Source organism: Apteryx mantelli, chromosome 27, assembly GCF_036417845.1.
Source record: "Apteryx mantelli isolate bAptMan1 chromosome 27, bAptMan1.hap1, whole genome shotgun sequence".
Classification (NCBI taxonomy): domain Eukaryota; kingdom Metazoa; phylum Chordata; class Aves; order Apterygiformes; family Apterygidae; genus Apteryx; species Apteryx mantelli.
Window position 1 is genome coordinate 7352251 of NC_090004.1, and position 16893 is coordinate 7369143.

General features: G+C 40.8%; 1 protein-coding gene across 6 annotated transcripts; it reads right to left on the bottom strand.

Annotated features, from left to right (window-relative positions):
- Positions 1-399: 399 nt before the first annotated feature.
- SFPQ (splicing factor proline and glutamine rich) lies at positions 400-16263 on the bottom strand. 6 transcript variants are annotated; one of them, XM_067311571.1, is made up of 14 exons: positions 15028-16254; positions 14394-14582; positions 14002-14303; positions 13776-13871; positions 12170-12366; positions 11785-11869; positions 11378-11495; positions 11102-11150; positions 10901-11022; positions 5900-8202; positions 4980-5294; positions 1775-1819; positions 1426-1500; positions 400-484 (listed from the first exon to the last, which is right to left on the bottom strand). In XM_067311571.1, the coding sequence occupies exons 1-10, from the start codon at positions 15676-15678 to the stop codon at positions 8065-8067; spliced, it is 1947 nt and encodes a 648-aa protein (XP_067167672.1). In that variant the 5' UTR covers positions 15679-16254; the 3' UTR covers positions 400-484; positions 1426-1500; positions 1775-1819; positions 4980-5294; positions 5900-8064. The 6 variants fall into 6 exon arrangements, with proteins under 6 accessions (XP_067167672.1, XP_067167673.1, XP_067167671.1 ...); XM_067311572.1 differs by having other exon boundaries at positions 1426-1495; positions 4980-8202; XM_067311570.1 differs by having other exon boundaries at positions 4980-8202.
- Positions 16264-16893: the final 630 nt, after the last annotated feature.

A 16893-nucleotide genomic window follows, 5' to 3' on the forward strand; every position in this document is an offset into this window, starting at 1 on the left:
GCTTTAGGTGCAAGAATAGTTTATAAAAAAATTAAGCTTGAGTCATTTAGTAAAAGCACATATGACTGCAAACTGGTTAGGAATAAATCTAGACTGAAAAGTGGAGCATTCTAACCACAAGAATGAGCCACTGGAGTAATCCCAGCAGAAATAAAATTACTTGCTTTTAGGAGAAACCTTGTTATATTTATTAGTTATGAGTGGTTACATATTTCATGTACTTGTCATAGTAGAGAACAGGATTCAATCACTCAAGCCCCTCTCACTCCAGTGCTCCAGTCACATTCTGCATCCCCTTCTACAACCTCATTTATGGCAGTCTCTCAAATTCATTCATACCATATTACGCTAAATGGCTGGGTTACTCATGGAATACACTCTGAAATAAAACAAAAGTCATTTATAAGAAAACTTAAATATTTTATTTTTAAAAATGCTATTACGTTCCTTGCTCCTCTTCACTGCATTTGGACTCCATCTTCTTCTGCAAGTGCAAAGCACAAAGTTAACGAGAACATTAAAAACGCCACCAGAAGTCACAAACAAAATGACATAAAAAGGGGTGTCAGCACATCACAAAGTAAAGATCATGTACCTTGTCAAACATTCCCTAGCACTTTAAGTTCCTGTCACAGACTTAAGATTAAACAAATAGCATTCACATTTTCATCGACTTCATAAATTTTAAAGATCTGAAATTGCTTTCTATCTTAATACCCTAGAAACAAGAGCACTAGTTGTGAATTACACAAAATTCAGTAAGATTTCACCAAGTGAGTCTTACTGGCTTCATGTCCTACATGTTCAGTTGTGGTATATTTGAGCTGTTACTTGTCCATCACTCATGTATTTAAGGTATTTTGCATGTTGCCCCTCACTCACATAAGACTAAGCATTTTAAGTTCCCCTTTGTACTTAACCTCTAACTTGCCACTTACATTTAAGTTTCATTAATTCCAGTTCTGCAGGTTAGTTATTTCCCTAAATCACTATCTCCTTGTGTTCCTGTGTATATTTATCTCCAAAGTTATTTTGAAAACTTAATATTTAGGAAAACATTTTCAGAAAAAATACAAAATACTTCAGAAAAAATAGCTTTTACAACAACTTTTAGTTAGCTTATCATTTGAGAATCATCTGGGACAGTCATCCCACCCCTATTCACACCTTTTTATGGTGTTTGAACTTAAAAGCTTATATCTTGTTTAACCACCTATAATATTGAGAAGACAGGATTTATCTGACATTGCAGGGCTGAAAGCCTCAAACAATAGTTACATCTTGGCTCTACAAAAGAAAAATTTGTAAGTTTTATATAAAACCAAGATTAATCCAGGGAAATTTTCAGGCAGAATCTACTTGATAAATCACTTAAGGTGATATACTGCTATAAGAACTCAATAGCCAGAAACACTACCTACTCACTTGTTCACTTGTTATTTTGGTCCCTCCACACATCACTGGACATCATGCTGGATGTGCTCATGCTCAGCTCCTGAACTAGGGAAAGATTCAGAAGTTATGTCTATAGCAATTTTGAATTCTTTTGTACAAACACACCCCTCAAAAGACTTTTCTGAACCACTGTTGTCGTGGTATCAAGGCAAGGTGGAACCCAAGTCTACAGCTTGGCAAGAAGAGTATTAAATTCCACCCTACAAATCTCATGTATTCACATGCATTCAGCAACTCAGTTACTTGGAGACTGAACATTAAGTGTCCAAAGCCCTTTATTTCACCCATTCAGAACAGAAAAATTAAAATTTATGCTTACCTCCCATGGATGAGCACACTGGTTTCATTCAGCTTGCATCTTCACCTAAAGGATAACAATTGAAGTTATTATAATAATACACAGAAAATTCTGACCATTTCAAAACTAACTTAGAAGTAAGATTTTAAGATACATGGACTGATTAGTTATGAGGGGGAATTTACAAATTACTCCAAAATATTAGGTGAAAGAATAAGGGGCAGAAATAGGCTAGCCTAAACACTTGTAAAGAGGTGAAAGAATATGCAAGTAGTTGACTGAAAAACTGCACCTTGTCTGAGCACAAACCGTAAATCACCAGTCTGAGTACAATGAAGTTTGATTGCAGCCAGAGGTATACTATCCCTTATGTGAAGGTATGTAACAATTTTGTCAAGCTATTTCAGTTATTTTACCCTAGTTTGTCTCCTGTGGTAATGCCCTCTTCCTTCCCCTTCATGAATGAGTGGAATGTCTCCGATTCCTAACAGCCCTCAAGTTCAATAGTCCTAGAAGTGCTTCAAAAGCCAAAAGGAAGACACTAGAGATTATCATTAACAGTCTGTTTTTACTCCAAGCAACGGATTCTGAAGACCCACCCTTTTACTATGGCTAAGTTGAGGGCAAACTGCAATGGTCAGCAACTAGGGATGCAGTAATACAATGTTCTTTGCACACCTTTAGTTGGGAGGCAAATCACACCGTGGTCACAATATGATTTGGCCAGGCCAGAAAGGGAGAAGCTCAAGTTTAGTCTCAAACCCACCACTTGGGTTTTATCATAGTCCTCAGGAGCAGGAAATATAGTATGCACATTTTGTTTTCTATGCCATAGCAACAAACACCATGCATAAGGGATACTATATCTTTGTGCATCTTTTCAACACTCCGGATCATCCACTTATAGCCACACTCCTCCCAACCCTCCCCAGTTAGCTCTTCAGTACTGGTGTTCAGAAGCAACATTTATAGAGATGGGGTATTCACAGACCACTGCGGGATTGCACAGCCAAGTCCTAACTTGTCAATCATTATCTAGCAGCAATGACAGAAGTGGGAGAAGGCCAATCCTCCCCTTTTTTTTCCTTTTCCAGTAAGCAGCTATTTAAGAACCCCACTAGCTGGTATGGAGAGAAAAATCTGAAGCTAATCAGCTGGTTCCAAACTTGCTAGTAGTGGAAGAAGCCAAGTCATGACCCAGAACAGCATACTTTTTATGCATCCTTTCCAACATGCTTAGCCTCATTTAACATAATGTAACAAAACACTGGCCTTCCTGATCATGTCACTGCAGCTGGCAATGATTAACAGACACATGCAACCCCATTACTGCTCAAGTCCTAAAACTACTCACAGGCCTCAGTGTTTAGCTATGGGGAAAACTGCAAGCAAATCAAGACTTTGTATGCTTAATGTTACAGTAAAGCCCCCATTCACGCTATGCTGTGCTCTCTCCTGACAGCACCAGTATCTGGATCTGAGGGCCTAACAGGTACGCATATGTATTCTGACACCACACTTCTGAGCTTCAGATAAACTTTTGAGAAAAAGTGTATTTCACAGAGAGAGAAAACCAAGATGAAACACAATGCAAGCACTTTAATGTCATTTCTTGTACCCACTTGTTACAGACTAACTTAGAGCAGACATTGACTATTTGCTTTTAAGTCATCTACCACACCAAGTTTCATTACTGCAAACAATCAAAGCTAGTATGAAACCCATGATTCAGTCACAATTTGCTTGCTCTAGGAGTGTCAAAAAAACTATTAGTTCGAGTATGTAGAACAAGGCAGATGTGCCAATAACCCCTCCACGACATTCTTGCAGGTAAAGTCACATATCCAGAGCATACTGGAAAAACTGGTTAGATCTGAGCACTGGTTTAAAGATAACTAATAATTCATTTTTGCTATATGACAGTATGCATACTGCCATCAGTTTTGTTACTGAATTCTATTCACAGGTAAGATTAAGCCATCACCAAAAACCAAACTGACTTTGTGACAAACGGTGTTACTGCTGGACTAGCTAGAGTTCAGCTACACTCACTGTGGTGTAACCAAAGACCTGTTGTTATGATCTTGAGTTTAAGGTGCAGATGCGACTTCAGGTTTTCAAAGGAACATGAAAAGAAAGCTATAGCAGGGGGCAAAGCTGTCCAGTAGATCATCTGTTTACAGTAAGAGTCCTTCCTGGAAGATAATACAGAAGTATCCAAATATGACAATAACACCAGAAACAAGGATGCAAAGCAGAACTTTGCAGAACAAGTGGGAAAACACGTTATACCACCTCTGAAATATATTCTTGAGCATCAGACAAGATCTAGATCAGGTGCTGAAGTAAGGGACCTTGAAATTCAGGTTCAAGAGCTAATAAAAAAGAGCTGGAGATCAGCATATTTGGAAGTCTGGAAAGGTAAGCATGTTAATCCTAAAACACTACATTCAATATTTCTAGTAATGAAGAGTTTAGAATTACATCCTCAAAGACTGATGAAAAATTAAATTCAGCATTAACTACCCAGATGACTACTAGAGGCAGAAATATAGATTCTCCATATTGTCAATTAAGGCAGCTGAATGTATTATGACTGTCAATCAAGGCTTAAAACAATGGAAATGTCCAACAAGCTCTGTGAAACTCTTCATGGGGATATTCATTTAAGCACTCATTTGTATGTCCTGAAAAATACTCCAAATCAGTCTTAAAGCTGACTGTATTAGCAAGCTTTAAGTTACTATCGCATTTAGCTCACGCAAGGCTAGAACAGTGATTATCAATGCAGTTCCTGCTTAGCCAAGACTCTACAAAAGGATGCACTGCCAATGGGTCATTTTGTCACTACAGAAAGTTTAAACGGTCCTTTTCTAGGCACTAATAGCACCTAAAAGTGAGTTAAGATCACATTCCCTCTTCCCCACCGAGCTCATCTAAGAATATCTTTGTTACGTTGTAACTAAAAAATCCACACAAGCCGAGTCAATATGTACAAAGGAATCGGGTCTGAAAATACTTATCTAAGAATCACAGTAAGTTGCTTATTGATTCTGAACAAGACAAAGCTCAAAACCGAAAGCCACGCAGCTTTGATGTAAGCTTAGTATACAGGTATGAAGAGTGCTGCACTGTAATTCCACAGTCAGAAGTGTGATGTCAGAATACCCACAGTATAAGATTACATAGAAAGTCACCAAGTTATATTATATTGCTTGTTACCTACCTGTATGCAGTCGGCAATGAGAATCTTGGAGCAAGCAGGAATACTACATCCGGGTCCTAATGTCCATTGCCATTTGTGGTACTACGTTCCTCACAGTTATGAACTGCAGAAATGCTGGCTAAGTGCAGTTACGTAGCAGGCCACTAGTTTTAAGTGTAAATTGCAGTCTCAAAAACTCCAGCAAAAATTTGCTGCCACAGTAAATGGTTGCCAAGGAGAAGCCAAGAATTCTTTCTACCATAAAAATACCACAAAATCTCAAAAGCAGTTTCAGTTTCTCATCAGCTGTATATATAATTAGGTAGTGTGATGTGTCTACACCAAAAGATAAGATTCTGTATTAATTTATGAGAAAGTGTGAAGATAAAGATACCAGTTTCTACATGCTGCAGAGTTTTTAAGAGATATCTGTTAAAAATGGGCTCAATTTTGTTAAAGCAAGCTAAATTGCAACAGCCAATGTCCTCCAAGTCCAGTACAAAAATGTAGTGATCCAGACCATCCAAAAATGGGTCTGACCAACCAAGCACTTTTCTAAATAGTTTTAAAAATTCAATTATATAAATCTAATTTTATGAAAAGGTCCAAAACCTCATAGGAACAGATCAAAGGAACATAACTGTCTCACCTCCCCCATTTAACAACTTTATCAGATTTTAACATTGATATGTTTGCCAGCTTTTAAGACACCACCTTTAGAAGGTCTTGAAATCAAGTTGGCTAGTTAATAGTATACCTGTTTAACATATGCAACTCAAAGCAGAACTTGTTTGTTTTAGAAATTCTGCTTATGCAGCTACCATGCTAGATTTAACCAAACTTTCAGATGTTTTGAAAACTGCCAAATCTTTCAGTAGATTTACTAATCACAGTTTTACAACTAGTCTATTTTTAATACCTAGCAACAATAGCTTACGTACAAACAGGGGTACCAAAAGACAACCTCTGTAAGGTACAAGGACATCAGCATCCTTCACTCTTCAAAGTTACAGAACTACAAAAGAACATACTTTAGGATATGCACCAGCATCTCTTTAATAAAGAATGACATGTAATCTGAAAAATAAACTGAAAAAATTAATGTAATGTTTACGTTCAGAATTCCCCATCTCAGACACCTTCACCTTTTGTGGGTGTCCCATGAACACCCTCCAGATAATATATGCATTATTTAATCCTACTTAAATAAAACAAATTGCAGCTGGACTGCTGATTTTTAAACTAAGTATCCAATACAAGGACTCCCCAATACTTGGTCTGCAGTTTAGGAACTGCCAGTTCAAAATTTCCTGAGTAGCAATTCATTGTGGTAGCGTGTTATCTACCCCCAAACTTTTCTGGGAAAATAGAAACATTCACCAAACCAGCTGAGTCACTATTTAGTGCACTTCATATTCAAAGTCAGCGTTACCTGGTATCAACATTTCACAACATGCTAGTATTTTTACATTTAAGGAGTAACAGCACTTACAGCAAGTACTTCAAGAGGGATCATCTGCACTCTAAGATATTGCAAACTGACACTAAAGTTTTAACCACAGAGAAAATTTAACATAGAATTTAGAATTAGCCAATACTTAGCACAAGGAATGGAAAGATCTTCAGAAGATTAAAAGCTATTCACAGAATGCTCAGCAGTTGGGGAATTGTGTGAAGGTACAGCCAAACTAAGTTTACCTACTTTGTGCCAAGCAGGTTGAGGTATCCTGCATTAACACCAAGGCATTTTACACTGGGAAGTCAAGTTCCCAGCTTTTTGGTACAAGGTAATAAAAAGCAAAGTAACTACCTTATAGCAATGAGTCCAGAATACTTTGAAATTCTTCTGGGACTTAATGAAATTGACAGCAAGCTAACAAATTCATCCAATCTTCTACAAAAGAGCCTTAAAGGGAGTTTATTTGTACTGTGTAATATTAACTCTTAAACTCCAGATTTAGATACTACTTTTGATGCATTTTCTCCAAACATCAATAATAGTGATAACCATCGTGCAAGAATGCTAATTTCTGTATTTTGCATAGAGCTTTTTAGAATTTACCCACAAGCGACAAAGTTTAAGACTAGTTTCTACAGCCCCCTTAATAATACAATTGTATTCTGAACTATGCAAATTAGTCCACTCAATTAGCATGAGGACATAAGCAAGTTAAGAGTATAAAATTAACAGATTCTCCTCTATTCGCTAAAGTAACACTTCTGGTCTTTTTGCCAAGCGATTTCAGGTAGGTATACAATACTGAACAAGGCCAGATCCTGTAATCTCAGGCAGCTTAATAGCAGATAAATATCACATTAACAATCCTTTAATTAGGAAGTCAGTCAATACAAGGCATTCTACGGATTTATTTTAAAATAACCATTTCTAGTCTTCTGCTTAAAGTCTTTAGAAGATTTCAAGCAGTCAATGCCAAGGTGGTAAGTGCTACCATCCCACCACCCATTATCCATGGCTAAAATCTGAAATTCACTACAGGACTGCATCATCACTTGCAGTGTAGCTTTCATTACTGTATCTTACAGCACTTGCAAGATTTCCATTTGCTTCCTTATTGCAGCACAATTAATGCTCAAAAATCTGTACCTACTGGAAAATTAGGCTACTATTTGACCCCATCTTGAACTAGAGGCAGAGGATTATGGGAGAAGATTTCACTCTTCACTACTTTTCCACACCCTGGTCTAATTTGACCTCAATTGCAAGACTCACTTGGTTTACTGCTGAAGGTGTGGTATTTAGCCTCATATTTTTAACCATGAATGGCAAGAAGAATTACTACATTTAGTTTTCTATTTATTTGAAGCACAGTAAAAAAAAGTTGGTACACTTTGGGAATTCAGTGGCACAAGGTACACTGCCATCAAGTTAGGGACGTTATACATCAAAAAAACAGCTAAATTTCTTTTGAAACACTGCATTACATAATTAAATTGTACTCGCCCAAACAGACCACTTACAAATATTAGGTCAGTAAGTTTCTAACATCCATAAAAACGTAGCTTTCTTACTAAAATGCAAGAATTAAAAAGTTGGTGTCTAAACAAGACAGACAAAAACAAACTGGAATGAAACTACAGGTCACATCTAAAATCGGGGCTTTTTGTTTGGGCCTTCATATTCTTCTCTCCCTCTACCATATCCTGTTGGTGTTCCAGGCCCCATTCCTCTAGGACCCTGGCCACCCACAGGCCCCGCACCTCCCTGCCCAAAGCGTTCAGGACGCTATTGGAACAGAATTAACAGTTCATTATATGTAGTTGATGTCCATGTGTGTTAAGTATATATTTTTAGAAGGTTCCGTAGTCAAGGTTCGTCGATACAATCACCATTGAGCCGATCCACAGGTACCGGGAACATAGAAAGGAAAAAAGGGTAATTTAAAAATTAGTTTATTGTAATACATGCCTTGAGGTATGTTCCCACTTGATGCATTCTCAAACATCTGTTACAAAGAACAGATCCTCCCTGCAGTGCTAGAAATGTAAGCATTAGTGCAGATGTGAATTAACAACTTTTCACATTGATCTCTAGCAATTTTCAACCAAGTTAATGCAAATAGCTTGCAAATTTCTCACCTTTAGTGCAGTAAAAGTTTAGCTTACATCACTGTCGTTTCCCAATAAGCCTAGCCAGAGACAGTAAGTTCAGTTCACTGAAGTATGAGCTGACATTCATAAAATGTCATTGTAAACAGAATGCCTACTCACCAGTTAATGGCATGTGCTGCAATAGAGACCATGTGCTTTTCAAGATGGGGTTAAGACTACGGTCTGCTGACTAAACTGCAGAGGCCTTAAGTAGTAATCAAAAATGTGATAGTGAGCACTACTGGATTACAAGAAGAAAAAATGTGAAAAGCTAATGACCAGTGATTTACCTAACCAACACAACAATTGCTGGATCGAAAGACTTGCATTTATTAAGCCCCACGTACTTCAGAACTGCTGCTGTATAATATGCAAAATGTGTTCAAAGAACTACATTTTATTCAGTGTTTCAAGCTAGAACTATGCACAAAGGCTTGTGTGCATCCAGTAAATATCTCCCTTCCCACCCCACCTTCATCACAAGCTCTTGGAAAATTGACTACAACTTTACAGTGTTGAAAGGCTTCATATACTGAGATGTAAAAGCTAGATTACCCTGCAATGAAGCAGAGACTCCAGATATCTTTACTAGTACCTCTATAGTTGCATGTACTTCATTCAGTTACTGTATCAGTAGATGTGATCAGCGTTTGATCTACAGAACTGACAAATTAGAAAGTCAAAGATAGCTTTAAACTTTCATTTCAAGTAAGTTTTCCACTACCGAGTAACAGAACAATGGTAGGCAGGTTCAGTTTGTTACAAAAGGTATCTGCAACTGTAGTAATTCACACCTCCAAGTTCTTGGCTTCTGAAAGTTAACTTCAATCCTTCCAAGAAAGGAATTTCAGAAATAGTACTTAGCTTCATGACAGCTTGTGTCTGCCTGCACTTCTTTTTAAAGATATTAGCTGAGGAACTGGGACAGTACTGTGTAGCAGAGATCCCTGTCCTAAGAAACTCAAGACAGTTAAACCATCTTACTGTCACACATTTTGACCATATCACGTTTTCAGGTATTACACAAGTTCAGCATGCACCTGTACCATGAATTTCAGAAGGAAAAAAAACGTACACAGCATTCACCACAGACTGCCTAACTGGTCACTGGAAACTTACGAACTGCTTAAATATATCAGTAGATTATAGATACATTAAGGCCACCGGCACTGTCTACTGAATCAATGATGCTCTGCAAAGTTATGATTCCAAAGATATGGTTCCCAAAAGCAGAAGATACTTGACAAGCTACTGTGGTAGCTTACCACATTAAGCCAGAGGCCTAAACCCACCCAAAAATCATTTACTTCAGCTTGTGCCACAGAGAGTACACCCTTTATAAGGAGGGTGGAAGCACACTAGTATCACGACCTGAACCAACAGATTTCCATCCTACCCATTAAGCATTTCTTTAATCTATCAGTATTGCTTCAGTGTGATAACACCAAGCAGGCTCAAAGCCCTTTCACACATGTAGTGTGCCAAAAATGTACTGTTTGGACACATACCTCTAAAAATGAGATATGCAGTACTTTAAGAAACTCTACCTGTAGTCATGCCCAACAAGGAGGAAACAACAAGAACAGGCTATCATTCCTGTATAAGATAGGAACCACAAAATGGCTGCAGTCAAGGAACACTGGAACGTGCTAAAGCTAAAAAACTGCATTTCTGCTCTTCTATGGCAAACATCAGCATACAGAATAAACGATATGCTGTTTACCATTGATTGCTTAAGTTAATCTGCTGCTTAAACAGACATGAGTACAGATTTTGAATTAACAGCATATCCATACCAAAGTGCATCAACTTTAACTAGGCTTGGAAGGGCCAAAATAAATGTAATGTTATACTCTGAAAAGGAGAACAAAGTTCTCACCTGGTCATAAATATAGAATGCCAAATTACTTAAGAACTACTACATAATTATGTATTTTAACTCTGCAATTTGTAAAGTTCTCTAACCATATCAGAAAATAGGCAATTTTTAGAAGAAAATTGTATTCTGAAACACCAATTTATGAAAAACCCTTCCAAGCCTAACTGTGATGCAGAAATTCCAAACTCCAATAAAATCAGTTAACTGCAAATATGCTTAACAGCACATTTGAATTTGCTTACAAACAACTTCCAACTGTGTAAGCTACCATAATGGTTAAGAGCTAAACTAGTACTACATATCGCCAAACTAGTCCTCCACGTTAAATACCTGACAAGAAAGTCAGCAGTTAGAAAAGAAGTTTACACAACCATCCAAAAACCGGTAAAGAAACTCAATTCCCAACTGCAACATTTTCCTTGTGCTAAACTAAAGCCACCACAGGATACGTTACCATGTCACTTCCCATCATAGAACCACTCATGGCTGCTTGGCCAACTCCCGGATTAGCTTCATAACCTATGCCGCCACCACCTCCGAGAGGTGGAAATTTCTGGGCTGCAGAAGCATAAGGATCTAAGAAAGAAAAATATATAATCATATTCTGACAATTTCTAAGTTAACCACATAAAGTTATTATTAAAAATTTCTTTACCTCCCATGTTCATTGTGGTGGCACCACCCATTCTCATGTCTCTCTCTCTCTGCACAGAAGAAACAACTTTTAGCATAGGGAATCAATTAAATCCATACCTTTCAGGAGATAAAGCAACTATAAGCCAATTACTATTGTTTCATCTATACACACAGAGAAATCCTATTACCTAACTGAAGGGAAGCAAAATGCACTAAATATTGAAAACACATCCAAAAAATTCTGGAAATCCCTGAACATAGTAATATATCCAGGAAACATCATAATTTCACTTACTGGATCCATGTAACCCATTCTACTATAATTCTCTTCCCTCTGTCTTCTCATTTGTTCTTCCATTTCTCGCTGACGTATCATCATTTCCTCTTCCCGTCTGCGACGCTCTTCCTCCTGCCTGATCATTCCAAAATAGGCTGTTAAAACTCAGGAGCAACAGATTAAACGTCTAATGAATATCACTTGCACAATAAGCCACTTAGCATGCACTGTGGGTTCTACAAGTTACTGAATCATTACACTTCAGAGGAAAAAAAGCTCAAATACTCAATGAAAAACCTCCACTGCAGTTCAATTTCACATAAACAAACCAAAACAGCAATGATGTTTGAAAAAATATATATGCATCATTTGAAGGTATACACAAATGCACAAAAAACAAAAAATCCTATGAAAGCCAAACCAACCTCAGCTGAATTTCCTTGCGTTTCTGCATTTCTTGATTATGAAGTTCTTCCATACGTCTCAGTTCTTCCTGACGCCTCATAAGGTCTATAGAAATTAAACTTGTCAAAAGTTGTTTCACAAACTCATCTCTCAGATTAAGCTCATACTTGAAATAGATCCACTTCATTTACACTATGACAAGCATCTACTTTCAACATGTCACTACTTTTCTAAGTAACAATACTCCTTTTAAGTTAAAACACAACTGAGAAACTAAACTTACAAAGTATTTGCTTTTAAGACCAAAATTTTCAATTTTTATTTAGCAGAATGCAGCAGGAATTTCTTCATGAAGCCATCAGACATACATTTAAGCTAATGGAGTAAAATTTCAGAACCAATTACCTTGGCGCAAGAGGTTTGCCTGATGTTCATGATAAGCATCTTCCATCTCACTTTCAAGTTTGTCCTTGGCATCTTTCATGTTTTTTGCCACTTGTTCTCTCTGCTGTTTTTCCATTTCATCTAAAGATTTCCACCTCTGGGAATATTCAAATTCAAAACTGCCAGGCTGAGCAAAACGGGGAGGAGTCTCTCTTTCCCTGCAGAAAAGATGATGATCATTCAAGCTGCATAAGCCTGGAAACTGAAAGTCAATTTAAGATCACAAGCAGAACAGGAAAAATTACTAGGGAACATCAAAGGAACTCAGAAAATATTTCTCCACAACCATGTGATATAAAACTTGCTGTGACAAAATAGTGAAAAGAATACATTGCATGGATTCAAATATTTGATATAAATTCTTTCAAAGACTACAAAAAGCAAATAAGGAGACTTCTGCACAGTTGCTTCCCTAGCAAATCTGTTCAGCTTCTGGTATCACTGCTTATTTACCCTGTTCCTTTAAAATCTTAAATTCTAAATACTCCGCTATTAGCAACTACCAGAGGCAAAACACTGATAGATAGACATGGTCAGAATAGGTAGAGCTATTCAAGAGGGACGGATTCTTCAATACTGACTTACCCAAAGCACAGCATTAAAAGGCCATTAACAATGTTTATTTTAACCTAAATAGCCTTAAAAAGCCTGAAGGCTGACAAGCTTATTCTGCCATGTAAAGAAACTGGAATCTAAGATTCAGTAGCTGATGGAACAAAACTAGAAGGACTTGAAAACTTTTTATACACTAGCATTTAGAAGTGTTTTAAAACAAACAAAAAAATAATCCATGCTAAGTATTTTCAAAGACTGTCTCAAGTGGTTTATATTTTTGATCACAGCACAAATTTTGAATATTTCCTTATACAAACAAGACTCACAGGATCTTCCCCCTCCACTCCCTTTTACAATGCGAAATATACAACATTTCTAGGACAAACAGGCTCAATGTACAGAGCTTAACATAATGCTAGTACTTGAGACTCCTGTAGACCCAAACCTACCACTCCATTTTCAAATCCACTGATCAGCCTCATAAGCCAAATTCACAGACATTTTTAGTCATGGTACCACTTAATATCGTATTTTATTTTTCCTTTCATACTCTTAGTACTAGTTCTTAAAGTCCTTACAGAAGCATCAACTTGGTATGTGCCTCATCTTTAAATGAGGTAACAGTTCTCGGTACTAGGTAAGCAATGAGTCGGAAGTCTGGTTTTCCAGAGCTGCACAGGTAGGTTTCTACATTTCCCAACAGAGAAATACTATTACTGTGCTGGGTATTTATGCTTTACTCTGTTATTCTTTGTGATACAATGTAAAAATTGTTTAAGTAATGCTGAGTGAATATACTAATAAAAAGTAACATTTCACAATCGGTGGCTAGCAACCACAAGAATGTTACATTACCTAAAAAATGACTATTACCAAAAACAAGAACTGAGAAGCACTACACTCAAAATCCATAGTTTGTTTCTGAAAAATTACTATATTTCTCTCAGGTAGGAAAAATAAACTAGCATATATTAGTCATCTATTACTGTTTACACCAAGAGATAGTGCCTACTTTTGATACATCGGATTCTTCTGGGCAAGCTTTTCTGGAAGACCATCTTCATCATCCAGTTGCTCCAGTGGTTCCACAATAACTGGCCTGGGAGTGCTGAATAAAAAATATTCATTTTATTTTTCCATTTAAACCTCCATTCTGAAAAACTGTAAGGAAATGAGAATTTCATTCAGTTTAAGATTTGTATGCTACTCACAGAATCCTAAAAAAGCAAAACACTTACGTTGTCAACAAAAACACTCCTTCAGTACACCGTTCAAATGCTTTTCTTGCAGCTGGCTTTGATGCAAATTCAACAATGCCTTTTCCTGTCGATCTGCCTCGATCATCCACAATCACAACAGCTCTTTCCACTGGACCAAACTGGGAAAAAGCTTCCTCCAATAACTCGTTGGACACGTAGGGTGAAAGATTACGCACTGAAAGGGCAGCAGCATGTGTGGCAAATCGAACACGAAGCTGTCGACCCCTCATAGGGGTATCATCCAGTTCTGCCTTTGCAATTTCTGCAAGAGCTCTGGATTCCTGAGGAAAGTTTAAGATCCAGTTTTAGAAAAATAAGTTATAATTCACTATTTTGTGAGAATTAAATTGATGTACGGTATGAAAGCCTACCAATTTAATGAATCCAAATCCTTTCCCCTTATTGATGAAAACCTCTCCTGGCTCCCCATATTTGGCGAACAATCTTTTGAAGTCTTCATCTGTGATATCAGCAGGCAAATTCCCAACAAACAAACGGCAACGCTGAGTATAGGTCTTCTCCCCGGGCCGCCTCAGAAGAGACAGGTTTGCTTTAAAGCCCTAGGAGGAAACAGAGCAGCTCAAGCACTCCCTGCACGCGCAGCCCTGCCGCTCACCGCAGCGCGAAGCTGCGGGCTTCTCCCGCCAAGAGAAACCCCCCGCACTCCCATCGGCACCGCGAGCGAATACAAACCCATGCTGCCACAGACCCCGCAGGCTGCAGTCGGGAGCTGCCTAGGCACCTAGGGAACATGCACATCATGTTTACGCGTCCCCGCAGGCCGGCTGCGGCCGGCGCCGCCAGTGCTCGCCGCCGCCTCCCGGGCTCGGCCCGGCCCCGCTCGGCTCGCCCTCTGCCGGGCCTCCCGCGGGCCCCGCCGCCCCCGCCCCCGCGCGCTCCTCCCCTCAAGATGGCGGCGGAAGCGCGCGGGACCGCCGAGCCCGGCCGCAGCCGCCGCCATCTTGTCGCTCGGGGAGGGGGAGGGGGGGAGGCGCCGTGACTCACCTCGTCCGAGAGCTTCTCGCCGCCGCCGCCCGGGCCCTGCTGCGAGGAGAGGCTCTGCTGTCCCTGGTGCTGCTGCCCGCGGCCGCGCGGCTCCCCGCCCGGCCCGCCGCGGTGCCCCGGCCCGCCCTTGTGCGGCCCGCCTGGCCCCTGCGGAGGGCCGCCCGGTCCCTTGGGCCCGCCACCGGGCGATTGTCCTTGTCCTTTCTTAGGGCCGCCGGCGGGGGTGGGGCTGGGGCTCGGCTTCGGCTGCGGCTGCTGCTGCCCCCCCGGGCCGGAAGGAGTCGAGGGGGGCGCGGACACCTGGGCCTGCTGCTGCGGCGGCTGCCCCGTGGGCATAGCGGACGGCGGCGGCGCCCCCGGGCCGGCCTGGCTGCCGGCAGGCCCCGCCGTGGTGGCAGCGGCTGAAGAGGACGAGGAAGGCGGAGCGGAGGTCGAGGCGGGCGGCTTCGGAGGCTCGGGTTTGGGGCCTCCGCCCGGCGGGCCGCCCGGGCCCTGCGGGCCGCCCCCCATGGGGCCGCGGTTCTGGCCCATACCCATGCCGGGCGGCGGAGAGCGGAAATCGTGGTTTGGGCCTCCGCGGCCGCCGCCGCCTCCTCGTCGATGGAAGCCGCCTCCCCCGCCGCCACGGCTACGGAACCGATCCCGCGACATGGTGGAGGAAGGAGAAGAAGAAGAGGTGCTCCGGCGGCGACTGCTTCTCTTCAGAGCCCGCTGCTCAAAATGGCGGCTAGCTGAACGGCCTCGCCGCCGCCTTTGTCCGCCCCTTATATAGCTTCCCCGCCCCCGGAAACCACCCACTCCGCCCCGCTAACCAACCACCGGCCGTAGCGGCTAAGACCGATAGCCAGAGTGACCAATAGCGGGCCTCTATTCTGTGTATTCTTTGATCCCATTGGCAAGGAACTTGCCCTCTGTTGATTGGCTCATTTGACTGCCGACGTTTGGACAGGACGATCCGTTAACCTCCCGTATGCTGATTGGGCAATTTGATCGGTGGGAGGCGAGGTCACGAAGGAAGGCTGGTTTGCGATTGGTTGATCGAGGAGTCAGTCGAGCGCGGGCCCGCCGGCGCCGCGCGGGCCGCAGGCTCGAAGCCCGAAGCCCGCCGCCCCCAGGACTGCGGCTTCGCTCGGCGTTGCGGGCAGCGACGGCTCCGGCCGGTCTCCCGGGCAGCTCCGCGGTCACCCGCCCGCAGGCGGAGTGGAGCCGCTGGTCCGGAACAACAACCAAACGCTTTAGCCGCGGGGGGAAAAGAAAGGAAAAGGGGCTGTGTTTTAATGTATTTTCAAATAAATATATTTGCCTACTTTTAACACTGTCAGTAGCCTTAATTTCTACTTTGAAAGCAAGTTTGGTACGAAGAATTAAGTTTCTATTTATTTGATCATTAATGGAGAGTGGAAACACAACTCCAATGTGGGAGGTTGAAGTTACTAACATTTTTACCCTATTTTGCTTGACATGCCTAACAGGGAAGTATCATAAATGAATATTTTCATTTAGAAAAGTATTGCTGTTTACCCAGCTTCTAGTAAAAGCAGGATACAGCTGTGTGCTGTATCTCCTTTGCTGGTTTAAAAAAAAAAAAGTGTATTCTCCAAAAGTTAGAAAAGGTGTTAACAGTAGAAAGATAAGCTGTAAAAATACATTGTGGTTATGGTCACAGTATTCCACAGTCTAACAGAAAACAGGCCAGAAGTACCTTCCATCTATTCATTGTCGCTGGCTTCAATGGTGCTGCACTGGAGACTCATCTAGCCCTGTTCTAATGTTAGAACAACATGATATTTTTAAGGCTTTCACTTCATAGGGTTTCAAACCATGAAGGCTCCTAAGCTCCCATTGCTGTTTCACGTTCAGTTTCAG

Excerpts from the sequence above, each read along its gene's own strand:
- SFPQ (XM_067311571.1), bottom strand. The coding sequence starts at position 15,678 with ATGTCGCGGGATCGGTTCCGTAGCCGTGGCGGCGGGGGAGGCGGCTTC. Across the intron at positions 14,583-15,027 it reads GCGAGAAGCTCTCGGACGAG|GGCTTTAAAGCAAACCTGTC; the intron begins GTGAGTCACGGC and ends GTTTCCTCCTAG. Across the intron at positions 8,203-10,900 it reads CTATGATGGGAAGTGACATG|CGTCCTGAACGCTTTGGGCA; the intron begins GTAACGTATCCT and ends CTGTTCCAATAG.